This window comes from Arvicola amphibius, chromosome X (genome assembly GCF_903992535.2).
Source record: "Arvicola amphibius chromosome X, mArvAmp1.2, whole genome shotgun sequence".
Classification (NCBI taxonomy): domain Eukaryota; kingdom Metazoa; phylum Chordata; class Mammalia; order Rodentia; family Cricetidae; genus Arvicola; species Arvicola amphibius.
This window is the reverse complement of record NC_052065.1, coordinates 124,059,717-124,087,309: the sequence shown is the minus strand read 5'-3', so window position 1 is coordinate 124,087,309 and position 27,593 is coordinate 124,059,717. Positions and strand designations below refer to the sequence as shown.

At 37.6% G+C, this 27,593-nt stretch overlaps 1 protein-coding gene across 4 annotated transcripts in view; it reads left to right on the top strand.

The window, feature by feature from the left end:
- Positions 1–27,593, top strand: part of Atp11c (ATPase phospholipid transporting 11C) — a 202,921-nt gene that overhangs the window by 162,050 nt on the left and 13,278 nt on the right. For 3 of the 4 annotated variants that reach the window (XM_038316043.1, XM_038316044.1, XM_038316042.1), the window contains exons 23-28: positions 13,511–13,570; positions 16,324–16,451; positions 18,867–19,002; positions 21,034–21,099; positions 24,083–24,186; positions 27,215–27,368. In XM_038316043.1, the coding sequence (XP_038171971.1) occupies positions 13,511–13,570; positions 16,324–16,451; positions 18,867–19,002; positions 21,034–21,099; positions 24,083–24,186; positions 27,215–27,368 (648 nt within the window). Of the gene's footprint in view, positions 1–13,510; positions 13,571–16,323; positions 16,452–18,866; positions 19,003–21,033; positions 21,100–24,082; positions 24,187–27,214; positions 27,369–27,487; positions 27,554–27,593 lie in introns of all 4 variants that reach the window. The other variant, XM_038316045.1, reaches the window with a different exon arrangement.

The window sequence follows — 27,593 nt, the reverse complement described above, 5'->3', positions numbered from 1 at the left end:
GTTTAGGTGATCGTTCTGGTGAGCTTCTGGGTTAGCTTCTGATATTATTAGGAGACACAATCTCACATCGAATTCCCTGATCCTATGGCTCTTACAATCTTCCCCCACTCTTCCTTAGTGTTCCCTGGGTCTTGGGTGTGGGTGTTTTGTAAATGTATCTATTCAAAACTCAGCTCCACAACTGTGCATTAGATTGTTTGTGGTTTTCTGTAATGTTATCTACCAATTTCTAAAATAAGTTTGTTTGATGAGAGGTGAGAACTACACTGCATCTGTGGATATAAGAGCAAATGTTCAGAATGTAGTTAGAATGCTGGTTTAGTAAAGTGGTGACTATATGTTCTCCTCCAAGACCCATGACTCCACTAGCCCTGAATAGTTCTAGGTTTCCAGTACTAGGCATCATTTCCTTCTTGTTGAGTGTATCTTAAGGCCAATTAGAGAGCTGTTGGTTACTACCAAAGTATGTGGGCCACCACTGCACCCTTAGGGTTATTAAGCAATTCTGGTTCTCGATATAGTTCAGAGGGATCATTGATCAGTAAGACTGTAGGTTGCCTCCCTCCTTTGGAAGCTTACATGGTGCCTTCTGAATGCTATTCCTCAAGGAAGAGACATTCAGGTCAGTTCCAACTCAGGGGCTTCCAGCTTCCAGGCCCTTTGTCTGAAGTGTACGGTATCTTCAGCAATAAGGACTTAATCCTTCCACCTTTTGGAGACAACCAAGGGTAATAGCAATGGACTATATGTTTTTGGACAGTGCTGACCAACAACTCAAAAAGAGGGCTTTTCATGCCTATTATTGAGGTTTTTGCTAGGTGGTCTTTGGCTCTTGGAAGGAGCATTGTCAGCACAGATTAGAAAATTTCATTTAAACTGTATATCATATTTATACAAAGACTTACATGTTTTATAGGTTTTTTAAGTATATAGTTAACAGTATGATTCCTTATGACTTTCAAACTTCCTTGCTATAACTTCACCTTTCTTCCTCTTTCTCCTGTATGTATCTCCCCTCCCTCCAAATTAGAGCCCCCATTTTTCCCATTTCCCCAGTCAGATCACTTGTACTTATTCCCTTCTCTATGACTCCCCAAACTCACCAACACTAGCAATGGTTCCTCTTTATATTCATGTTTCTACAGTTACTCCAGGATATGTGCTCATGTCTGAAGATTTGGAACTAAGAATCTCCCATGAGAAAGAATATGTGATAATTGTATTTAATGGATTTAGTTCCATCCATTTACCTGCAAAATTGATGGTTTCATTTTTCTTTACATCTGAATAGTATTCCATAGTGTATATATACTCAGATTTTCATTATCCATTCACTGGTTGGTGGACATTTAGGTTAGATTATTTCTGTTCCGTAGCTATTATGAATAGAGCAGCAATAAACATGGCTAAGTATCTGTGGAATAGGTTTTCTCATTCTTTGGACATATGCCAAGGAGTACTATAGCTGGGTCATATGGTAGTTTTATTTTTAGCGTTTTGGAATTTCTCCACAGTGACTTCACAGGGGCCTCACCTGTCTGCAATTTGCATGTCATCCTTGTGCAGGGGCCTGTATATTTTCTTGTATTTTTTTTTCAGTATTAGTGAATGTACTGCTGAAGTGAGCACTGCTTTTATTTTTTGAGAGTTTCTCACTATATGACCCTGGTTAACCTGAAAACTCTCTGCGCAGACCAGGCTGGTCTCAGACTCACAGAGATCTACCTGCCTCTGCCTCCCAAGTGCTGGAATTAAAAGTATAAAGTGTGCTACTGCATCTGACCATTTCAGAAACTTCTAACTTTAAATTATTTTTGTGTATGTCTTTGGAATTCAGATTATACTTGGTTTTCCAAAACCCTAAGGTACATTGTTACTTATTTGAGAGCTCTGATTTTCCCTCTTTAGCAAAGTCTCATGTATCTCAGGCTGGGCTTGAACTAAATGTGTAGCTGAGGATGACCTTGAATTTGTGATCCTTTGGTCTCTAATTCCCAGGTACTGTGATTACAGGTGTACGTCTTCATGCTGAGTTTATGTGGTGTTGGTGTTTTTTATATAGGGCTTTACACATGCTGAACATGTACTCTACCAAATGAGTTAAATCCCCAGCCCCATCTGATGTTTTAAATGCAGATACTTATAGACATAAATTTCACTCTTAGGACTACTTAACCTATAGGTTTTGGTATGTTGAATTTTCGTTTTCATTCAGATCTCTGATTTTTTTAAATTCCCTCCTTGATTTTCAGTTACCCATTCATCATTCCATAGAGTATTTTTCTTTTTGTTTGTTTTTGAGACAGGATCACACTGTGTAGTTCTAGCTGGTCTGGAACTCACTATGTAGCTCTGGCTTGCTTGAGACTCATAGAGATTAGCCATCTTCCACCTCTCTGTCTCCCAGGTACTAGTGTTAAAGGTGTGTGCCACCATACCTGGCTCAGACAGTGTTTTTTAATGTCTGTGATTTTGTATATGTTCTATAGCTTTTCTTGCTATTGGTATCTAGTTGTAGTCTATTTTTGTCAGCTAAAGTACAAGAAATTACTTTAATTTTCCTCCATGTATTAAGATTCACTTTGAGTTGGATGGTGGTGGTGGTGCACGCTTTTAATTCAAGCCCTCAGGAGGCAGAGGCAAGCCAATCTCTTGAGTTTGAGGCTAGTGGGGTCTACACAGTGAGACAGCCAGGACTGAAACCCTGTCTCGGGGGGGAAAAACTGACTTTGTGTCCTATTGTTACTGTATGTTCTATTTTAGAGAAAGGTCCGTGGACTGCTGCGAATACTATATTCTGCTGTGTTCACATAGAATTTCTATAGAAAACTGTTAAACTCATTTGATCTGTGATGTCATTTAACCCAGACATTTCTCACCCCTCAACACATACCTTTTTGAATAAGGATAATTATTTGTTTGTAAGTAGAGTATTAAAGGCACCTTTTATTGTTGTTTTGGTATTGTTGCTTTTTCTCCCTAAGTAGATTTTTTGGAATACCTTTTTCTATCCTTACACCTAAGATTGTATCTATCTTGGATGCTGAGATGTATTCCTTAGAGGCAAAAAAATGGAAAAATCCCATTTTTAAATCAATCTTCTAATCTGTGTCTGTTTGTTGAGGAATTGAGATATAAGTATTATTAGTATTGAAGTATGTTAATTCCTCTTATTACTATTCCTTATTTACTTAACTGTTGTTTCTTTTCTATAGACTTGTGGTCATGTTTATCTTTCTCTTCAATCCAAAGGATTCCTTCAAGTATTTTCTGTGTAGGTTGTTTAGTGGTTATGAATTCTTTTATCCTGTTTTTATCATAATTAACTTTTCTTTCTCCTTCAATTATGATAGTTCTGTTGGAAGCAATTTGGTTGATTGTTGTCTTTAAGGGCTTAAAATGAATCATTCTAGAAGATCTCCTGGTCTTTAAAGTTTTGTTTAGAGACCTTGTATTATTCAAATGCACCTGACGTTATAAGTGACGTTGTGTTCCTTCTTGCAGTTGTGTGTATGTGTACACACTCAACACACACAAGTACTGCAACATCTTGAAGTCACTTCTTTCCCTTTACCATCTGTGTCCTAGGTATCTAACTAAGGTTGCCAGGCTTAACCTCAGATGCCCTTACTCATTGAGCCATTACTCTGTCTTCATATTAATTTATCTTTCTCATTGTTCTGTGTTTCAGTTCGTCTACCTTGTCTTTAATCCTTGATAGTCTGTCCTCCCTTTGATCCATTCTATTGGTAAGACTTTTTTAAGAAGCTTTTAATTTGACTTATTGGATGTTTTGTTTTCAGTATTCAATTGTTCTTTTACTTAGCATTTCTAACTCTTTGCTGGATTGTATTTTCATATCCTCTGTTTACTTATTTAACTGTTTGTGTTGAGCATTCTGCTTTGGAACCTTTGTCTGTATTCACACTGTCTCTGACCAGGTTTTTGTCTAGCTGGGTACTATGAGGTTTTGAAGCAGTGTTTCTTCACCATAGTGTAGAGAGGCATTCTGCTGGCTAGGTTCAGCATATAGTTGTAATACTTACTCTTAGTTTCCAGACGGTGCAAAGCATGTATTGTTTTGAGCCTGCCAAGCTATCAACTCAGCAGGAGTCTTTTAAAATGGTGTTTTACAACTGTTCCAGTTAATTGCCAAAGAAAGGGGTATTTTTTTAAAAAAAAGGGGGGGTCTTTTCTTTGAAATCACCATGCATAACTTTTGTCTCCTTTCTTCCAACTTTCTTTTCTATTATAAATGTCTTTTGCTGAGAGTATTGTGCCAATTTTTGAGGCTCTCTGTCAAGTTTCAGTGATCACTAACAGAAAGGAGGGAAGTTAGTTTCCCAGACTATGCTGTCCTTCAGGTCAGACTCGATTTGATTTTTTCTGATCTTATTTCCAAGGTTTTCTGTTTTACTTTGAACTAAACTAGATATTTTGTGTCCATCACCCATATCTTTTGATAGCTTTCCCCAGATTATTCCCTAGATAATCCATCAGCCCAAACCTACATGATGTCCACCATCTTGTCTACCGTCTACTGTTTCACTTCATTCATTTTGTCATCTATGGCCCATCAAATGAGTCATCATCAATGATTTTTCATGGTATATATAGCACCAGATGCCAAGGCTCCCATATATGCATTTGTTAAATTAAAAAAAATAAAAATTGCTGCAGGTGTGCATCTTTAATCCCAGCACTTAGGAAGCAGAGAGGTAAGTGAATCTCTTGTCTGAGGCCATCCTGAGTTACATGAGGAGACCTTGTCTCCAAAAATAAAAAAATAAAAATAAAATAAAAGAGAATATTTAGAAATAACACATGGTGTGTGTATATAGAAAGGAAACTGTATAGCTTATATATAAGAATATGGATATTCTTTTCATATTTATACGTGTGTGTGTGTGTGTGTGTGTGTGTGTGTGTGTGTGTGTGTGTGTGTAAAACACTGATGCTAGGTTGCCAGATTTGCTATAAAAACAAAAAAAATCCTGCCTTGCCAGTTTGTATTAACTAATTGTTGGGCCAAACATTGAAAAAGAAAAGGTATAATTATGATTTTATTAATTGAACCCAATGTGTGTAAAATAGTTTATTGTTTGACAGAAGCACTTAATTTATTAATTAATCCTCAAAAGCCTCCTATGAGACAAGTTGCAGTATCTTAATTTTAAATATATAAAAAAATAGATCTCAAGGAAATGCTGTCTTGGTTCTACAGCTGAGAAATATGAGAAGTATATTCCCACAGTAGGTTGAATCCAGGAATCTACATCAGAGCTAGGGTCTGTTGCGCTTGGCATCACTGATTATTTTTTGACCTTCCCCTAATAGAAGGTTCCCATGAAGAGTTATCATGTATTTGTTTGCTAATCTGACTCTTCCCAAAAATCTTGGTTTGTCCCCAGTTGGATTTTGCCCTGCAATTCAAGCATCTACCACCAGATGGAATAAATTCTCTGTTAAAAGAACAAAACAAGCCTGAACTTACCAAATGTTGACCAGTGTTCAAAAATTATCTCCCCTTTCACAACAAAGGGGTATCAGAGATTATTTTCTTACCATTTCATTTTCAAATTGTTTCCCCATTAATGGAGTAATTTAGCTACAAATCTATGTTTGTTTCTTTATTCAATCTTCCACACATAATAGAACCAGGTTACTTTAAAATGTACTACTTTGCAAAGAAATTTTACTGTTATGTTGTCCGTTTTCTTTTACTCCAGCCCTATATTGGAATGCCAAAATGTAGTGCTGTTTGGCTTTTGGGGGGAGCTCACCACCCCATTCCCAAATAAATAACATGTGGAGTCTTATTATTACTTACAATCACCCGGCCTTATCGTGACTTGTTTCTGGATAGCTTTTCTTCAATTATCCCCTCTACCCTTTGCCTCTGGGCTTTTGTCTTCTTATTTCTGTATATTTTGCTTTCACTCTTACTTTATCTGTGGCTCGTTGTGTGGCTGGTTCCTAGTGTCCCCTTCCCTCCTTTTTGTTAGGAATTTTCCTAACCCAAGCTCTCTGCCAATGCAAAAACCCCAATCAAGCCAAATCACTACAAGCCAAATTAAAAAATATCCAGGATTAATGGGATTCCTGCACTCTCAGGTAGCCCCAGGGGGAATCAGGAAGCTGCAAATGCGACTATGGGAGCGGGGGCATGCTGGAACTTTCCAGGGAAGCAGTTTAAATAGACTGGGGGAATGGTCAAGATTTTGGCAGGCTGTCTTGACCCTCCTCCAGGGAGGGGTCAAAGCTTGGTGGGCACAGGGACAGGGCCTCCAGAGATGGAGGCCAGAGATCAGGACTTGGGACTTACATTCCAGACTGTTTGTATAAGGGGTAACAGGAAGCTGAGATGATATTTTGACTAACATTTAGGCTCTCTTAGGAAAAAGGGGCATTGACTCAAGTCTGGCTACTTCCTGCGGGCATGGGACTACGTGGGGAAGGGGAGAGCTGGGTGTTGGGGGGGGGTCCATGCTCAGCGAGAGGTGTGGCTGGAAAGGCATCCCATGTACTGTCATCCTGGAGACTCCAGGCATCTGTTCCTTGGGGGAGGTAAGAAGGCAGGTGTCTAGGAGAAGAAAATATTGTTATTACCAAAGATGGCTGTGCCAGGATGAGGAGGAGCAGGTAGGCCCTTCATTGTGGTATCTTGGAAAACCTGCCTGCTGGACAGACCAAGTGTCCGGAGTAGGTGCCTGCTTGAGCCTGGAGAGATGGTGCCAGCATGGGTGTCCCAGGAGCTTGGCAGCTGAGGGGATTGCCATGTAAGGTCCTGTCCATTTAGGTTCAAGAGATCTAGGAATTAGCTATTTGAGGAGTACTCTGTCCCCTGGGGAAAGCAGGGTAGGTTTAGGGGCATTAGGATCCACTGGTGTGGTGGTAGGGAGACAACTGTCAGCGTGTGAATGGAGAAGGGACCTTAAAAGGGAGACGTAGGGTAGGTACCCCGCCAGTGGAGGAGTTTGGACTGGGAGGTGAAGGCTAAGGAGAAGGGGGCCTGCAGTAAAACAGCTCAAAAGAGCTCAGGGCTGTAGGGGAACGTGGGGTGGCCCTGAGGCGAGTTAAGAGTAGTGGGGAGAAGGAAGGGCCAAGATAACCTGGGTTCAATGGAGAGCTTGATTAGCTGTTGTTTGATGAGTCCATTGGCCCTCTCCACCTTTCCCGAGGATTGTGGGCAGTAGGGGATGTGGAATTTCCTGGAGATGTTGAGAGCTTCTGACACAAGCTCCATGACCCTGGAGGTGAAGGCTGGCTCATTGTCCATCTGGATGGTCCATGGGACACCAAACCGAGGAATGATGTGGTCTAGGAGTACCTGAGCCACCACATCAGCTGTTTCCCTGGAGACCAGAAACGCTTTTATCCATCCTGTAAAAGTGCCCGTAAGTGTTAAGAGATAACAGAGTTTTTTATGAGTAGGCATATGAATGAAATCAACCTGCCAATCTTCGCCCAGTTGGTTTCCACGAAGCTGGTGTACAGACTGACATACATATGTGTAGAGTCCCTTGTGGGTTGGCCTGGGCACACATCTGGCAGGAGGAGTAAACCTGTAAAATAGAATCTTGGAGATGGGTGGGGTCAAAAGGGGGCTCCAAGAAGCAGAACAAAGCTTTGGGGAAGCGGCTAAGGATTTCTCGACCCAGTGAAGGTGCTGGGCAAGCAGGTATCACTAAGAAAGAACGAGAGAAAAGTTGTCCTGCAAGGATGCAGGACAATGGCAAAGTTTTAAGTGTGGGAGGAACAGGTCCCATCTACCCCCATGACTGAAATTGGTGAGGGGAACATAAGGCCCCAGTGAGATGTTAGAACAGAATAGGTATCTCCCGTGTCCAAAAGAAAAGTAATGGACTTACCCACTACCTGAAGCTTTACCCTAGGCTCGGATAGGGTTATGGGATATACCAAGTCTGCAGTGTCAATCATCTGCAAGGCTGAGAAGTTCATAGGCTGGCACAGTTTCTCTTGCCAATGTTGGTGAGGCCGGACCTCCATGGCATGCATGGCATAGAGGACAACCCGCACGGGGGCATTGTGATTTCCAGTGTCCAGGTTGCTGGAAGATAGGGCATAACCTCAAAGGAGGCGTAGTACGATATCGTGCCATATGACCATTTAGGCCACACTTGAAATAGCGTGCATGTGAGGTTGACTTAGGCTGGGCTCCATCAGGGTAGAGCCTTGTGGTTGGCTTCCCTTGTCCCCCTTCCTACGACCTTAGGGCAGCTGTTAAGGCCTGGGCCTGTAGATTAGCTGCCTGTTGTAGCCTTGTCGGTTGGGAAGAGTCAGCTGTTTCTTCTCAGGCATTAAAAACTTTAAAGGCCATTTTTACCAATTTTTGTATAGGGGTTTGGGGACCCTCCTCAACCTTTCTTAACTTAAAGCAGAATGATTTGTAAAAAAGGAACCTAGCCACTTTTCTATCTGAGAGAGATCTGGAAGAGAAAAGGGAACATGAACACTCATAATTCCATTGACTCCCGCCACCTCCCAGAGAGGGCAGAGAAAGGTGGAGCTATGGTGGGATCTGGTATGGGAGGAGACAGGGGAGGACTGGGAGGGAATATCCCAGTGTACAGAGGGGGTCCAAGGGTGGGAAGATGAGGTTGGAGGGGGAGGGGAGGAGGAAGGTGGGTAAAGTGGAAGTTGACCTTGAACTTCTGGATTGGGAAGGGAGGGGGTGGACCGGGAAGGGGAAGAATGTGGAGAATGTTGCTCTACAGGAGGGGGTTGGGTAGTGTGGGCTTGAGGGAGTGGGGGAGGGGCCAGTACCTCTGGCTGCATGTTCCAGCTGGAATTGTTGGGGTCCCAATTTCCAGATGACTGGGAACTTGGAGGTGTTTTGGCTCTAGTGACCAAGACCGGTGCCACGAGACACTGGCTACTAAGGGAAGGGCGAGAGCACAGAGCCCCAAAATCATGGACATATGTAAGTTCTGCCCATTTGTCCTTATGGCGACAAAAATTTTCTAGGTCGCGGAGGACAGTAAGCTCAAGGCTTCCTTCTGGTGGCCAATGCATCCCATTGTCAAGATCGTGTTGAGGCCAAATCTTAGTGCATAGGGAAATTAGCCATTTGGGACAGTCCCAATTTGTAAAGATTTTGTAAGAGGCATCCCAGGGGTGACAGCGGATCTGGCTTTGAACTGCAAGTGCCCATTTTAAATTCTATGCCCAACCGCATGGCCTAAGTCTATAACAGCGCATCCTCTAAAATAGCTCTTAGGCCTAACATGGTCATGGAAATTGAATGGTAGTAGATGTCCCTAAAGCAAACAAAGTCCATCTCAGCTAGACACAGTTTTGCCGGTCTAGCCTCTGAGCTAAGGTCAGACTCTTGATGCGGGCACATGGCTTCCACAAGAGTCTGATAATCAACAAAACTAAGTACTAATGGGTCCCCCCAAAACCCTATAGCATAGACAAGAAAAAGGGACTCACCTAGACACAGCCACTGTAGCCCAGGAGCCGGTATTAGTGTGGTGTGGAGAGCTCAGATTACGGACTGGGGGCTTTCGACACGTGGCCTAAAGCCATGTGGAAAGGCCGCCCTACCCAGTGGGACCTCCAAGATGTTAGGAATTTTCCTAAAGTGAGCTCTCTACCCACGCAAAAATCCCAATCAAGCCAAATCACAACAAGCCAAATTAAAAATTACCCAGGTTTAATGGGATTCCTATGCTCTCAGGTGGCCCCGAAGGGGAGCAAACACGACCATGGGGGTGGGGGACAGTTTAAATAAATTGGGGGGGTGGCCAAGATTTGGGGGCCTGTCTCCACCCTCCTCTGGGGAGGGGTCAAGGCTTGATGGGCACAGGGACAGGGACTCCAAAGATGGAGGCCAGAGACTGGGACTTGGGACTTAGACTTTTATTGCTCCTTCTTCCTCTAGATTGCTCCTTTTATTTATTCTCTCTGCCTGCTAGCTCCACCTATCCTTGCTCCTGCCTTGCTATTGGCTGTTCAACTGTTTATTAGGCCATCAGGTGTTTTAGACAAAGAATCACAGCTTCATAGATTTAAATAAATTCAGCATTAAACAAAAGCAACACATCTTTACATTATTAAACATTCTACAGCATAACTAAAAGTAGCACCTTAATATTTTACAGCATTGTTATTTGATCATTAATCTTTCTTTAAAGGTAATCCCTCAGTCTGATGTTGTTTTACCATAAATGGATTTGGGTGTGGTGGGGTTTTTTTGTTTTGTTTTGGTTTGGTTTGGTTTTGGTTTGGTGTTTTGGTTGCTTTACTGTTTTAAATGTATATGTGTGTTTGAAATGGGCTTACTTTGTAGATCAGACTGGCCTTGAATTTGCCTTCTGCCTCAGCCTCCTGAGTTCTGTGAGATTACAGCTGTATACCATTGTGCCTGGCTTTACCACATGTTTAAAATGAATATGACTTTGCCTTGGTTCTTATTATTCCATCCATCCTTAAGACCTAATTTAAGTTATGAATATTTATTTTCCTTTTTCTTCTTTTGGTTTTTCAAAACAGTATTTCTCTGTATAGCCCTCCTGGACTGGGCTGGCCTTGAACTCAGATCCACCTTCCTCTGCTTCCCACAATGCTGGGATTAAAGCCTTGTGCCACATTCAAGTTCTGAATTTTTGTCAGGGAGGGGAGTGACATGGGGTCTCTCTATATAGCCCTGTCTGCCCTGCAACTCCCTATGTAAACCAGGCTGGCATCAAACTCAGACATCCACCTGCCTCTGCCTACTGAGTCCTGGAATTAAAGCATGCACCACCATACCCAGCTCAAGTTCTGAATTCTTCATTCAGTTAATCAAAAAGTAAATTTTCAGTGTATGGCTGTTTGCCAAGAACTCTTTTAGAAACCAAGGATTCACCATGGCTAGCTAAACACATAATGTCCCTTTTATTATGGAACTTACATTCTAATGAAGGAGGCAGACATCCTCTCTAAACTCTCTAGTCTTAGAGTAGTCCACTGAGCTCTGCTTTCTCTAACCTCAGAAAATTTCCCTACAGAGCATAACTCTAAAAGAAAGTTGTGCTATTTCTGTGTTTTGTCAAAACTGATAAATACAAGTGAATGCTGATCTTCTAGAATGATGTGAGGACTGACTTTTTTTGCTACATTTTACTGTTATGCTCTGACACTTTATTTTTATGTTGTTCAACGTGTACTAGACCACACTTCTTTAACAGTGTCCTCCAGAGTCTATAATATACTTATCTAAATATTTTAAGCATAGTAGATGATTATGCATGTTGAGGATCCCTTGGCTTTTTAAAATAGCTCTGAATCTCCCAGAGCAAATTCTGGTGAATTAAGTGAAAATGTGTAGCAACAGGAAGGACACTGGTTTCTTGACATAGTAAAAATAGGGTGTTTGAAAGTGTTTCCTTAAGAGAAGTCTAAGACTTTTTGAACAAGAAACTGACCGGAGCACTCAAGTAGCTTATAGTCTACTTTGAAGAATGACAGTCATTTAAAAAATCGTGGTTCTGGTACATTTGCCTAAAGGCATTGATTTCAGTATTTTATAGTCACACTCAGTGGCTTGTAATGGCCTTGTGAATTCTCCACTTGCCATTTTTATGTTTGACTTTAGTATTTCTCAAGATAAAAAGGTAAGTCCCTTTAGAGAAAGAGGCTTTATTTTTTAATGTACATGTATTTATTTAGTGTAATATGTGTGGGGATGCATATGTGCTAGGGCACACGTGTAGATGTCAGAAGACAGCTTGCAGTAGTTAGTTCTTTTCTTCTACCATGTGGCTCCAAGGAATTAGAAATCAGGTCCTCAGGCTTGGAGGCAAGTGCCTTCACCTGCAGAACCACTTCACCAGCCTGTTTTTTCCTTTAATCTATTTTCTTATTGTTAAAAGAATGTTGAAGACCAGCTTTAACAAAACTCGTATGTTCCAGGGTAAGAGCTTGAGGATTAGAACTATTAAGCAAAAGGAACAGAGATATAAGAGAAATAAAAGACAGAAACACAGAACAGAATCAGGAGGGACTTTAATCCACCTCATTTATTTTTCACATGCCTATATACTTCAAAAGGGGAGGAGGGATGCAACAGACTTCATTAACATTAGGAAATGACTTGAATTCTCTGACCTTTGGTTCCGGTGGAGTGAATCCACGTCTATAGCCAAAATATGAATTAACCACACCCTAGGTCAGAATTGCTCCTTTGCAGCCATACCTGTTGTCAACAACTTTGAGAGAGCAAAAATAAGCTCAAACTCTCTTTCCTCCACTCAAGGTGGAACAGGTTCACATCTGTGGGTTTCCACATGAGAAAGGTACCTGTGTATGCCACAGCCCATATGTGGAGGCCAGAGAACAGTTTTATGTAGTCAGTTCTATCCTTCTACCTTTATATGAATTCTGAGGATTAAACTCGTTATCAGGCTTGCAAGTACCATTGCTTGCTGAGGCCATCCCACCAGCCACCTTATTTCTTTTATTTTGTTTATTTAATGGGGTGTGCATGTATGTGCTATAGTGCATATATGGAGGTCAGAGGATAACTTTTGGTAGAGAAGCTTGTTCCTTTGTGTGAGAGGGCGAGACAGGGTTTTGCTGTATAGTCCTAGCTAGCCCAGAACTAACATTATAGACCAGGCTGGTTCACAAAGATCTGCCTGCTTCTGCTTCCCAAGTGCTGAGATCAAAGGCCTATGCCACCACACCTAGCTATTCAATTTGATAATGACCGTCTTTGCTTTTAGCAGATTCTTAACCATGTTGTTTAATGAAGCATTAATAAAGAGAAGTATCAGTTAATTACTGTTGATGTCAACATAAACTATAATAATAATCTGAGTATGTATTCCTATTAATCAACTTTAAAATATATGTTTGAGGTCAGAAACTTAGGTCTAACAGTGATTGTTGTTGCAGATGACTGGAGTTAGATTCCAACACCCTCTTCTGGCCTTCACATGCACACACAGAGAGACACAGTTGCAAATAAAATATTTAAATTAAAATATACATTTTGGATATTATGTAAGTCTATAGTGATTCTTTAAATCCAGTTGGAATTTAAGGGACAATACATTAGGTATTCATATCAGATAAACATATTTCTTTCCTTTAACAAGCCTATAGAAAGCCAGCATAGTAACTCATATTTATAATCCCAGGACAGGAGGCAGAAGCAGGAGGAAAACTATGAGTTTGCGACGTGATAGGAGTATATATCAAGTTCCTGACTACATTGGACTGTAGTGTGAGATCTTTCTCTTCAAAAAGGAAAAAAAATTGGAAATAGCAAGAGGTTCTCATAAGTGAGATTCTCTTTTGTTTAGGTAGGGGAAAAGTTACTCAGTATGAATTAAGCATTTGATTTCAATTAATCATTTAAAACTAACTTATTTATATCTTTGCAACAGAAAGTTGTTGCATTTAGGGATGAAGGATTTAAGAATGACTTTGTACAATGCCCTGTTTGGGTTTTTTAAACTGATTAAGTGAAAATACTAATCTTGTTCTTAATATTTTCCAGAACCTTTGCTTCATTTTGCCACAGTTTTTGTACCAATTCTTCTGTGGATTCTCACAACAGGTATGTGCCCTTCTTAGTAGAAGTGTAGCAGATACAAGAACTATAATGATGACTGACTCAGAAAATTGGTTAATCTAGAAGTAATTTAATGATTTTGACAAGCTTGATAACCACATTGTCACAGGTATCTGTGACTGAATTTCCAAATCTTAAAAGTATTTTTATTTCTCTTGATTCTAAATGCCAGGAACCAATGTTTTTCTGAAGATATTTTAATGTTTCAAACAAATGCCTTACCATTTTAACACTTGCAAGATAGTGATAGGGAAGAGGCAGACGAATACTTGATATAGGATATGGTATCAGTGCTCTGAAGAAAAAATATAAAATGTAGTAAAATGAATGTAATTGAATAATAAAAGAATATACTGTGACAAGATGAGAGGCTACTATTTTGAAAGAGCTATCTGAACAATCTCTCCAATAAATCAACATTGAAACAGAGACCTGAGTACCCTAGGGAAGAAATAAGCCGACATCTTAAAAATGTTACAGGTAAAGAAATGGTCTCTGAGGAGATGGCATGAAGCACAAATCTTTACTATTTACTTTGGACTTGTATTAGTGCTGGCAGCAACATGCTTTATATTGTGTTTTGATGTGCATATAGGCTGTCTTTTTCAATCCATAGTCTCATTAGATACTCTTTGGAATTCAGAGATTGGGCGATGAAAATGTAGAAATGGAATCACTATTTAAAACAAAAACTTTTGTTTTAGTAAAACTAGGATATTACTTGTCTTTTTTTCCATGAAAAAAGATACATTTGTTACAGATTTAACAAGATGACAGTATTATCAAGTAAACCTTTTTGTGGAACATTCTGTCTCCTCTAATTATGCATCCAAGAATTACAATTAACTCTCATGTAACCTTAAAGTTCCATCCTGAAGCAAAAGTAGATTGATGTTTCTTTTGTTTTCAACACTAAATTGCACAACAGTCGGCCTGGGAGTTGCTCTTTAAATTTACTCATTAGTGAAAATGGGTAGTTTCCAGAGCAAATTCTGTATTGTATGTCGTGGACTAGTACAGTAGTACATTTGAAAATAAGAAGATATATAGCACATTTTTATGCTTTTATTTCAGTAAAATATTTTTCTGGCATTAAATCTTTGTTCATAGAAACTATATCAAAATTGTCTCGATTTTTATGCAGAACCATCCTTTTAACTTCATTGAGAATGTTGAATATACTATATCACATGTTTTTTCTCTGTTGAAATCAAAAAAGACGATCCCCTTTTGGGTCTGCCAGCTCCCAGTATACCCTCACTCTAGTCCCTGTTTTTAATTTGAACCCCTTGATGAATGTAAGGATGAGTCATGTCTCTCCCCAGTGCTTTGCATTTACTATATTCTCTAATAATGGTTTAGTGAATGAACTAAAAAAAAGTTCTGTTGAAGTTGTTTCCAACCTTTTCAAATAACTTTTCATTGTAATTGTATGTTTACTTCACTGGCTGAAAATATGTAGTTGTATTGATTAGTATCACATTTAAATGAATTTTATTAATCAAAGAACATTTACATGTGTGTGTGTTAGGATTCTTTTAATCACAACAACAAAAATGGTTATATGATGACTTCTAGCAGTGTCTAGACACACTGAACTTGATAAGTACTTTCACCTGAATAAAGGTCATAAAATACTTAAAAGTTTTTCAGTGGAAGTTTTATAGGCTAGAGAGATGGCACAGTTTTAGATAGCTAGATGTTAGATACATGGCACAGGTTGGATAGCTCACAATCATCTTTAACTCTAGCTCCGTGGGGATCTTACACTATCTTCTGGCCTCCTTGGATACATGCAGTCACATGAACTTATCTATACACATAATATAAAAATCTTTAGAAATATATTTTGAAAAATTTTCTAATTTCTGATCAATCCTTTACAAATGTGGGTGTGACTTCTGTGTTCACTCGTCCAGTATTTACTGAATGCTTTCAGAATTCCATCCTCTGTGGGAAGCTCAGTACTGTTAAAGCACTCTAGGAAAAGATTACTAAGCTCATACTTACAGCTGATTAAATTCAGTTTATTAGTCCTTAGGGAGTAAGAACACACACCAGAGGAACTCTCAGGAAAAGGGCAACTTTATTACAAGACTTGAGGTTAATTGTAGGATTTGGACTTATAAAATATTAATAAAAAATAACAGTATTAACCAGAAAAGATCTGCAACATAGGTTGGCTACTCCCTATGGTTTAATATCTGTAAGAACTCCTGACTTGGATTTATTTATTTGGGTTTTTTGTTGTTGTTGTTTTGTTTTGTTTTTCAAGACAGGGTTTCTCTGTAGATTTGGAGCTTGTCCTGAAACTAGTTCTTTAGACTAGGCTGGACTTGAATTCACAGAGATCCACCTTCCCCTGCCTCCTGAGTGCTGTGATTAATGGTGTGCGCCACCACTACCCAGCTTATTTTGTCTTTTCTAAAATAGCTACTAAATATCTACATTTTTAGCAACTGAAAAACCTTACATAAAGTTAATAGTTTTTGTCTACTAAAAATAAGACATGGCATACAAATATTCTAAAGACCCTGTTAAAGGGTAAGGTTTGTTAATAATGACACATAAATTTTTTCAATACTTTTATCTTTACCAGGTAGAGTCTCCTTACTTACAAAGTTTCCTCTGCTCTCACAAAAAGCATTTTTTAAAAAATAGCTACAGGTTTTTATAAGTACATAATTATATCATAGATGAATGGCTACAGAACATTGTTTTCCTGTTTGTCTTTTCAGCCACTCTATGATGCTGCGTATCTTACAATGTACAATATCTGTTTCACATCCCTGCCCATCTTGGCCTACAGTCTACTGGAACAGCACATCAACATTGATACTCTGACCTCAGACCCTCGATTGTATATGTAAGTTGAAAATGTAGCTCATAGTAGAATTTGTGAAATCCTCTTGCATCAGTTCTTCTAGAAGGAATGGCGGGCAGTCCTGCTTTTCGTCCTGCCCGGCTCCTGCATAGCTAGCTTAGCCTCGGAAATAATAACACAAAAATTATATTCTTTTAAACACTGCCTGGCCCATTAGTTTTAGCCTCTTATTGGCTAATTCTCACATCTTGCTTAACCCATTTATATTAATGTGTGTAGCACCACGAGGTGGTAGCTTACCAGGAGAGATCTTAACCTGCATCCGTCTCGGAGAGGAAAGGCATGGTGACTGCCTGAGGTGTCTGCCTCACTCTGCTTTCTTTCTCCCACAATTCTGTTCTGTCTACTCCGCCTACCTAATTTTCTGTCCTATTAAAGGGCCAAGGCAGTTTCTTTATTAACCAATGAAAGTAACACAGACAGATGACCCTCCTCCATTAAGTTCTGGTATTATTGGTATTAGTTACCATGCTGGGCTTGAAGTAGTGGATTTCATTTACTCTATAGGTAGGAAGGACACAGAATTGATCACTTGGTTCATTAAGTGGTTCTGTTGTGAATTTTCAGCTAAAATATATCATTCAACAGAAGAGTGGTCTATTTTCCTAGATAGCAGTTCTATACTTAAATGGATATTTATAGGACATAAGTTATTGTACAGTCTAAACATGAAGTCCTGGTCTATGTACATGTACCTCTACAGTTTCCTACTGAATTTTAGCAGTGACATTATGCATTATACCTTTAGAACTTATTGACTCACATTTTGAGAAATATTGACTTGAACCATTTGATTATTTTAATATTCTTAATAGAAATTTGAAACCTGAAGTAATTCTTTTGTTAAGAGAGTAGGCAGGCCTGGAGGGATGGCTCAGCTGTTAAAGGCTAGGCTCACAACCAAAAAAATATAAAAATATAAGAGAGTAGGCTGGTATAGCTGATTGCTTGAGCTTTAAACAACAAAAAGAACAGGTCTGGTAACATCTGGTAACATCTGCTGCATGGCATATAAAGGTATTTAAGCTGTGTTACTGCTCAGCCTTTCTCCAGATCCCATATTCCTGTTTTTATTTATGCTTTCCTTCATGTTGGGTGACCTGTGTGAGTTTCTAACAGTTTCTTCATCATAGTGTGACTAAAAAGTTTTGTCTAGAAATTTCAGTATACCATGATACTCCTGCCATTCTTTTCCCACAGAATTCTTACAAAGACAGGAATCACTTTCTGCTTTTGTACTCTTTACCCCAGTCTAAGTAAGTGACTAGAAAAGCCACATTAGCTAGCATTTGCTAGACACTCACTCCAAGAGTCTTCAGATAGATTCTTTTCCTGTTTCTAAGAAACAGCCATGTCTTTCTTCTCCTACTTTTCCTTTTACGGATAGCATCCCCAGAACTTCAGTTTTGCACCTAAAAGTCCTATAAGATGAAATTTGTATAATTTGTCATATTTTCATTCTCTATCCCAAGTAAGTAAAAAAAACATTGCATTTATGTTATAACTGTGATAATATAACCCAATGACATTCTGTAGAGTTATCAATAGGTGTGCTATTTGAGTAATTAAACACCCTTAGATACATGGTACAAGAAATTTCAAATAGAAGTAAAAAAGGTACATACATAAACCCATTTTCTTTGTGCAGATCTGCTTCATTAGATGTAGTAGCCTTATTTGACATTCTTCACATTCTGGCGTTGACTGAAAAGATTGTGCTATTTTCAAAATTTTAACTTTATCAGTCTACCTGCCATTTATTAGGACATCATTACTAGCTTTGAAAGATTCCCCACTTAATTAAGTGTGGAGTTTGAGAACCATTATATTATATAACCCTTTCTGAGATTTATTTGTAAATGAGAATAATGACACCTAGTTTTTGTACTCCCTCTGCTTCTCCCTCTCTCCCTCTATCTACTTGTCTATGTGTATACATACATACACATGCGTGAGTGTGTATGTGTGTGTATATATATATATATACACTAACTTAATGTATATATACATGTATAATGCTATAGGTAGATAGGTGGGTGGATGGATGGATGGATGGATGGATGGATGAATGAATAGATGGATAATCAATCCTAACTCAGTTCCTACTATTTTATAAATAAGTGTTAAATGGTATATAATTCTTATTGATGTTGTTTTGCTTGACCAAAATTTTAGAAATATTTTACAGTTTACATCAGTGTCTTGGTCAGGTAGTGATTACATGAAGATCTTAACTTTGGTCAGTCTATCTCTTTATTTGAAAAAAATCTTTCTGTCCATCAGGGTAGCTCCTTCATTATAACAAGCTCAGATTAATGCCCATCTTTGGTGTTTCCTTGTATCTTCAACTCAACAGCCTACAGAGATTCATTAATTGTTCTCTCCATTTCTTTATAGGAAAATTACTGGCAATGCTATGTTACAGTTGGGGCCCTTCTTATATTGGACATTTCTGGCTGCCTTTGAAGGGACAGTATTCTTCTTTGGAACTTACTTCCTTTTTCAGACTACATCCTTAGAAGACAATGGAAAGGTAAAAACCATGTATTTTTCCCATAGATACTGCATTTTCACACACGTTTATGGTAATCATTTTGCAAATTATTTTTCTTAGCACTAGGTCTTTAACATTAAGAAAGTACTAGAGTCAGAAATCACTTTTGGCTGGGTGATGGATGGCGCATGCCTTTAATTCTAGCACTCTGGAGGCAGAGGCAGGAGGAACTCTGTGAGTTCAAGTCCAACATGTTCTACAGAGTGAGTTCCAGGACAGGCTCCAAAGCTACACAGAGAAACCCTGTCTCGAAAAAACAAATTTAGGAAGAGATCTTAAGCAAATCCTCTAGAATCTGAATTTGTTTATAGTTTTTAGGATATGAGAGAGTTCTTGGGACTTTAGACTTTATACCTATGTGTTGTGATAGGAAAAACAAAAGCTTTTTCCCATGCTACCTGCATTTCTAATTTATAGTTAGTAATTGAAGCGGTGGCTACTGTGTGTTTGTAGTGTTAGACGAGTATGTAAATAGGGAATCTTTTCTTTCTTTTCAAAGTGGGAGTGCAGTATTCTTTTTTAAAATGCTGTGTTGGTTCTGCTAGCCCCTTCTGAGAAAGTGACAATATCAGTGAGCAGCTGCACTAGGATGATTTTGACCTGCTCATACTCTAGGAGAGAAATACTGATGTGGGACAAGGGAAGAGGCCATCTTGCTGCAGCCACACACTGGGAAACTGAAACTTCTGCCTTGCATGTTGCTTTCACTGTGTTCTCCTTTGCCATGTTTGGTACTTTTCTTTTATGGTCATTCTTATCATAAATATGAAGCAAAAAGCTAAGTTTCAAAAATAATTTATTACATATACTATGTCTGAACCCTATACAGCTAACATCTCTTACAAAAGTGTAAGCTTAATGAATTTGAATAGTACTTTGAAATTAGATACTATAGTCAGGACTTCCTAATTTGGACTAACAAGATAATTTAGTATGAATCCTTTCTAATTATTAATTTTAATGTAACTATTAGAAAGTTATTAATTGACCTTAGAATACGTATATCTAGCACTTGCCACAGAAGGTCCTGTTAAATCTCGGGTATCCTTGGGAAAGCCACATTAGCTTTCCAAGTCAGCTTTCATCTTTGAGTAAGTAGAAGTTCAGTTTTATGACTTCTCAGATCCTCAGCCATGAGTAGTTCTGTGGCTTTTCCTTTTTATTTTTTGACACAAAAAATTGTATATAACTGGCTATTGCTTTAAAAAAAATTGCTTCAAACATTCATGGGCTTAGCCAACATAGGTGGTATTTAAGAATCAGTGGCCCAGCCTTTTTCTGATTCATTATGCATTTTGAGTTTATGAAGTCCAAATTAAGATTTTCTTGTATATGTCACCATCCTTTTTAAGTGTTTGCTAAAATTATATAAATAAGAATTTTTTTATCAGCAGCTAAACCCATGTCTGATTTAGTTGAATCATTTTTTCTTCTAGTAACCTTTTGTTTTTATTTTTTAAAAACGTTTTACATCTCATTTTCTGTTTCAACATTATGCATTCAGATATTGACAGCATTTGGTAAGCATATGTGCCATTCATTGCCATCACTTGGATTTATAAGTGGTACTGCTTCTCTTTGGTGTGCACATGCTAACAGATGTAGTAATAATTAGACTCGCTTTTTAAAATGTGAGTCCATTTGTGTTTATGTAAGAACTTTCCTTATATTCTAGGATGAAAACATACCAAACTCATTAGTGACATGAGTCATCCAAATGACTTACTTTAATAAATAGTGCTTCTAGTGGAATAGTATGTTTCCCTCTTCCTTTATCAAACCAGTGAATTCCCTGTTTGATGCTGCATGGTAATGAACCCAGCCAACCATAGATGTGGTGTATCTATCCATGAAAGTCTAGCATTGTGACTTAATCTTAACAACCAGGCAATTTTCCCAAATAATTCACAAAAAGATCTTTGGCAGTTACATGCAGGATTAAACCTGAATGTTTTTTTCTTCAGCAGGCTTGTGTATTTATGGTACATATAATTTTTAAATGTTTTTCAGATATATGGAAACTGGACATTTGGGACCATTGTTTTTACAGTCTTAGTATTCACTGTAACTCTGAAGGTCAGATTTTTTATTCAAATATATTTTGTATAATCTTTGTCTCTTAATATTTGTGTTACTATATGTTATCCAAGCCCTTTTCTGAATGCTAGGGGTTTTAGTATTTGTATATATTTCTCATTTTTTCTAGTACATGTTCTATGTTATTTTATTTTGAGAATAAAGAAATTCAGACACCATACTTAATGGAAACCTATTCCTTCGTAATCACTGTATTGTTTTATTTTTTTGAAAAATGTTTCATTCACTATATTCTGATCATGCTTTTTCCCTTCTCCAATTCCTCTCAGATCCTACCTACCCACTTAGCTCCTTGCCGTTTCTTTTTCTCTCTCTTTAGAAAACAAACAGGCAAACCAAACAAAAACTTAGAATCCAGAAGGGGAAGTGGGCATGGATTCCCACCCCTAACCAAGAAGCTGTCTGCAATTGATACCCACTTGCAACGGAAAAATTAACTGTTGTTTTTAAGGCATTATACTAAATTATATATAAACAGGCTGAAAGATTGTAAATATGTATGTGTGTGTGTGTATACTATTTCTATGTTGAGAACTTGTATCATAGGGCTGAAGAGATTGCTCAGTAGAGGACCTTGCTTAGTTTTGCAGAGGATTGGAGTTCTGTTCCTAGCAGCCATGTTGCAAGGTTCACAACTCCCTGTATTATCAGCTGCAGGGCATCCAACACCCTCTTTGGTATCTGCATACATTTGCACATACATGTAAATAAAAATATAAATATTTTAAAACTTTTGTTTATTTTTATATGTATGAATGTTTTACCTGCATGTATATCTGAACACTATATGCATAAATGTCCAATGAGGCCAGAAGAAGGCAATGATCTCCTTCAGACTGGAGTTAGAGACAGCTGTGAGCTGCCATGTGGGAGCTAAGAATTGAACCTGGGTCTTCTAGAAGAGCAGCCAATACTCTTCAGCCCTTGAATCATTTTTAATGAAAAAAAATTGAATCTTTAATAAATTAGCATCTATTTAAGAATCCCTAGTTGGCTCTAAAAGAATTTTAGTCCTTGAGACACTTAAATAAGTGTCTGTATACAAGATACGTATGCAAAAGAGCACGGTGGTAATACAATTTTATAATCTATTAGTTACTGACATTTACCCATATGTTTGTTAATGAAGTATATAAAGATATGTGACAGGAATAGGCCTGATTGTCTGTATCTATATTCCTGAATTTGGGAGACTGAGGCGAGAGGATCACCAAGAATTCCAGGCCAGCATGGCCTGAGTGTAAGATCCTGTCTCAAAAACAAACAAAAGTCAGTGCAACAGAAGAAATGGAATCTTGGCAAAATCATTGTCATTCATATGTAGCCATGTAATAATGCTCTAAAGCTTTGGTAAATGCTGTCCTTGAAACTCAAGAATTTGGATTTTCGTAGTTGAAAACATAATTCATCTGATCCTTCTAGTAATATTTCACATGGAGTCTTAGGTTGAATCAGAATTCAGAAATATCGTTCTCATAGAACTTATAGAACTTCTGTTTTCTCTATATTTTGTTCTAATATTTTCAGTATTCACCTGCTAATTCAGTAATATCATAGAACTTTACTCTGTGTATGCATATTTCTATTCCAAGGCATGCCTGTGGAGGTCAGAGGACAATGTGTCCTTTCACCATTTGGTAATGGGGATTAACTTTTCAGGCTTGCCAAGCAATCATTTTACTTACCAAACCATCTTGCCAAGCATTTTTTGAAGGATTTTAAATAAATTCTACAATTCATCTCAGGCTAACCATTTCATAACTATGTGTCCTTAGACAAGTAACCTCACTTTTCTGTATTTCAACTTGTATAAAACAAAGCTAAAAGTAGTACTTCCCCCATCTTAGGGCGTTTGTCATAGGTCACTAATGAAAACAAAATATTTGAATGGAAATATCTAGAATGTATCAGTGCCAACTGTTAACTATTATAATGTTTCATAAAATCATGATTTTTCAGTGGAAGTGCCCTGTTTTTCCCAGCTTATTGTCCTAGTCCTTTGCTGTACACTTAAAACTCAGCCTCATTGCAGCACGTGTGGCTCATGGTATCCACTCCATCCTCTTTTCAAGAGTACTGTTGTATCATTTTCCCCTAGCAGACCAGAGTGGGAACTCAGGATTTGTCTGTATCACAATGTTATCAACATCCTTTTATGAATAAGAAATTGTAACCGAGCTAAGGACCAATGGTGTCTCTGCAAATAAAATTAAATGCTCTGGTTGTTACCCTGTGTGAGCTAGAAATTTTAAGCAAGTGCATGAGATGATACTATTTCTAGATCACATTTGAAAACCAAAGGTGCCACAATCTAAAAATAAAGTCACTATCAATCTTTATAGAAACATGCAATTTTTAAAATGTGAGGCAACTATTTTTATTAATTTAATGGAGTAGATAATGGTTTTATAGTTGGAAATCTGTACCCATGGTTCTTTGCTCCATAGTGTATGATGCATAGAAGTAGTTACCTCTACATATAGTGACTCTTACCTATTTATTCTTTTATAACTTCTGGTCTGCTCTTTTTAGCTATTCTTCCTCTCCTGGTTTTTGGCATACCTGCCTCAACCAACTAGATCTCATTTGCCATTTTATCCCTGGTCACTATTACCTGAAGACTTGGGACTTTGGCCTCCTATTTATTACCGTTGCTTCATTCGTCACCTGTCACTCAATAGTGAGACATCTATAGCCCTCTACCTACAAATTACTTGATTTAACTACACTTCCATGCCTGTACTATAGAAGAATTTAGAGAGCTCACAGCAGCACTCAGCATTCTTATTTTAGTACTTTGAAAAGCCTAGCTTCTGCTCTTTTAGTTATATCCTCTTCTCAAGCCATGGCTAAGGCGAAATCCTCCCATAGCTATTGCATCTGTATAAATTATCAGATATCATAATGTATTACCGAGTATATTTTGTGCCTGTCAAAAAATACTTATGTTGTATCTTTTCAGCTCGCCTTGGATACCCGATTCTGGACATGGATAAATCACTTTGTGATTTGGGGTTCTTTAGCCTTTTATGTTTTTTTCTCATTCTTCTGGGGAGGAATTATTTGGTAAGCAGCTGTACATATGTGAGCAATATTAAATAACAATATGCATGCATACTTTATATGTAAAACATACTTTTAAAGTTTTAACTATATGTGATATGTAAGATGGCTAATCTTTGATATTAATGGACTAGAGGGTACATTATACCTTGTATTGTTGCTACTTTGAGGTAAAATTTCTAAGTATATTATTAGTCCATTTATTTAATTTAAATATTGAATTAAAAATTCATTCAATATTTGTATAGCCTTTGCCCAAATATTTAAATTTATAGATATATTATCAGCTCTCTGTGAAATAAAATAATTAATAGCCTGACTACGAATGTGATTTCCACTAGAAATGCTCCTCCTATGAAATTTCAACCTGATAACATTGGCTAAAACTTACATTATTGTCCATTTAGACCAGTGTTCTCAATCTGTGGGTCATGACCCCTTTGAGGGGGGTCATATAACAGATACTTACAATTCATAACAGTAGCAAAATTACAGTTATGAAGTAGCAACAAAGTAATTTTATGCTTGGGGTCACCACAACATGAGGAACTGTATTAAAAGATCACAGCATTAGGAAGGTTGATAACCACTGATTTAAATCCTATTATCATTTAAATGATAGCATTTTCCTTCAGTATTTATAGGAGAGGCAGGATCACCAGAAATCAAGGTCACCCTGAGCTATGTAGTGAGTTTGATACCATCCTGAGATACAAGAGACCATGTATCATCTTTTACATCCTCAAAAAGGGAAAGAGTTTCTCTTTTGAAAAGCTATTTAAGATAAAAATCCTTTAAAAAAAAAACATGATCAGGTGTAGCAGACCATACCTTTAATGTCAGAATTGGGAAGGTAGAGATAAGTAGCCTGATCTATGTAGTGAGTTCCAGACTAGTAAGGGCTACATAGTAAGAAATTGTCTCAAAATAAAACACACACACACTGAATCACTTACAAAGTGTGTAATTATAGCATATATTTGGCACCTCTATAGTTAATGATTAAGAAGCAAAACTGAAAAAATACTTGTTTCTTTAGTATTATGCAACTAAACCAAAATTTACTAATTAAATGCAATACATAGTTGTCTACCCAGAATAATTCTTTGACACCAACATCAACTTCTAAAAGTTAGACAAATTTCCATAATAATAAAATATTTCTGTAACCTAAACAATTTTAACCCTTTATACAGACTTTTTCATTAAATCATTTAAATGAAAAGACTTTGTCATACTTACAGTGATACCTACTGAAAATGAAGTACAGTAGTCTTTCCTTGTTTATGGTTTCTCTTGAGGGTTTCACTTGTTCTCAAAGAACCATAGACTACGAAAAATCATATGAAAACTCTAGAAATAGGCAATTCATAAGTTTTAAATGTAGTTTTTGGTAGTGTGATAAAATTGCACCTCACCCAGCTCTGTCCTGCCAGAGACATGAATCATCCTTTGTCCCTTGTACTCAAGCCATATATACCACCTACCTGTAAATTGCTTAGTAACTATCTCACTTTCAGGTCAGCAGTCATGGTAGCACAAAGCTTGTATTCAGCTGGCCCTTATTTTGGGTCAACAAAGTATAAGCATAATGATGCTGGTGACTTTGTTATGTTTATTTTTTTATTATTGTTGGACACTGTTAGGGGAGGGTACTAATCATTAGCTTCAGGTACCCACTAGGGCTCTTGCACATATATCGTATAGATAAAGGAAGATCGGCTATTTGTTTTATTTTGTTTCTTGTAGTTCTGTGCTTAAACAGAATTGCTCAGGTTAAGCTACACATGAACTTAAATTATAAAACAACCAACAAAACGGGACTGGAAATTATATAAAACTTTAGCTGAATTACAACTAATTGCTCTGGACATGTTTTACACTGAGATATTGAAACCCCGCCTTCCTTTTTAAGATTAAAAAAATTATGTGGTATATATGTGTGAATGGGTTTGTGCATGTAAGTACAATGCCTGTGGAGGTCTGAAAAGAAACTAGTTCATGAAGTGTGATACATGATCAATGATCTAGTAAAAGAAGCAAGTATTTATTAACCTGGAGTTCTTGAGTTCCAAATCATTTATGATGATCTGGTATGCATCCTGGCCTTAAGCAGCTATTGTCTTCACCTCAATTTAAAATAATACTTTAAGACAGAAAGATTATGTGTTATAGAGTTTAGAGGATAAGGGAGATAGGATGTGTTTCTTAACTCTATTTAACAGTTCAGTGGAGGCCGGGAGGTGGTGGCACATGCCTTTAATCTCAGCACTCAAGAGACAGAGGCAAGCAGATCTCTGTGAGCTTAAGGCTAGCCTGATCTACAGAATGAGTTCCAGGACTACTAAGGCTACACAGAAAAACCCTCTCTCAAAAAAAACTAAAAGAAGTAAAAAAAAATAAATAAATAGAACAGTTCAGTGAATGATTTAAAATAAAATCCAATTTCAGATGAAGGAGTCTCATAGATTTGGGATTCTAAGGTTTACTATCTTATTAACAGTTATAGTCTGCTGTCTGTTTATCTCCTGGGCACAAATTATTATTCAGTATATGTTTGCAGACAGGAAGACTAGATTCCTTTCAGTTATGAGTGACTGTAGACTGTACAGTTCTTTTTCATATATTTGCAGAAGTTTTTAAGGGGATAATTCATTTAAAAAGTTAGATTTATGAATGAGCAAAAAATCATTTTAATAAGGCAGCTGAAGAAATAAATGCTTATTAGGTTGGAAATTAACTTCATTTCTCTTAAATATCTTTAAGCTCTGGCATTTTCCAGTATATATAAATATTCACCATTTAGCAGCTTTATAGTTGATTGCATGATTGTTTCCAAGTTAGATGAATTTTATTTTTTTTCTCTTTGATTCACATCCCTTTCTAAACATTTGGTAAATGAAATTTGTGTAGTGTTTTGGGGTTATTCTAGAGAAAATAATTTTTTTCATGTGTATGAAGAAGATTCCTTTTAAATGCAAAAGACAGGAACTAATTTGGTTTTCTTTTCTGTGTTTTCTTTCCATTCCAGGCCTTTTCTGAAACAACAGAGAATGTATTTTGTGTTTGCTCAAATGCTGTCTTCTGTGTCCACATGGTTGGCCATAATTCTCTTAATATTTATCAGCCTTTTCCCTGAGATTCTCCTAATAGTAGTAAAGAATGTACGAAGAAGAAGTGCCAGGGTAAGAACTACATTTATGTTCTAGTCTTAATATTTGGAAGAGGCTTCACTGTCACCGTGAACTGAAAATCTTATTTAGAGAATTGCATTAGTTACAGCATGTTAAACCCCTCCTTGCAGGTTCATCACTTAATTTCCTCTTCTGCATAAAAAGTATAGTAAAAACTTCGTTATCCAATGCAGGTGGTAAGTAGATTCCTTAATAGTGTTCTATGTGATCTTTAGT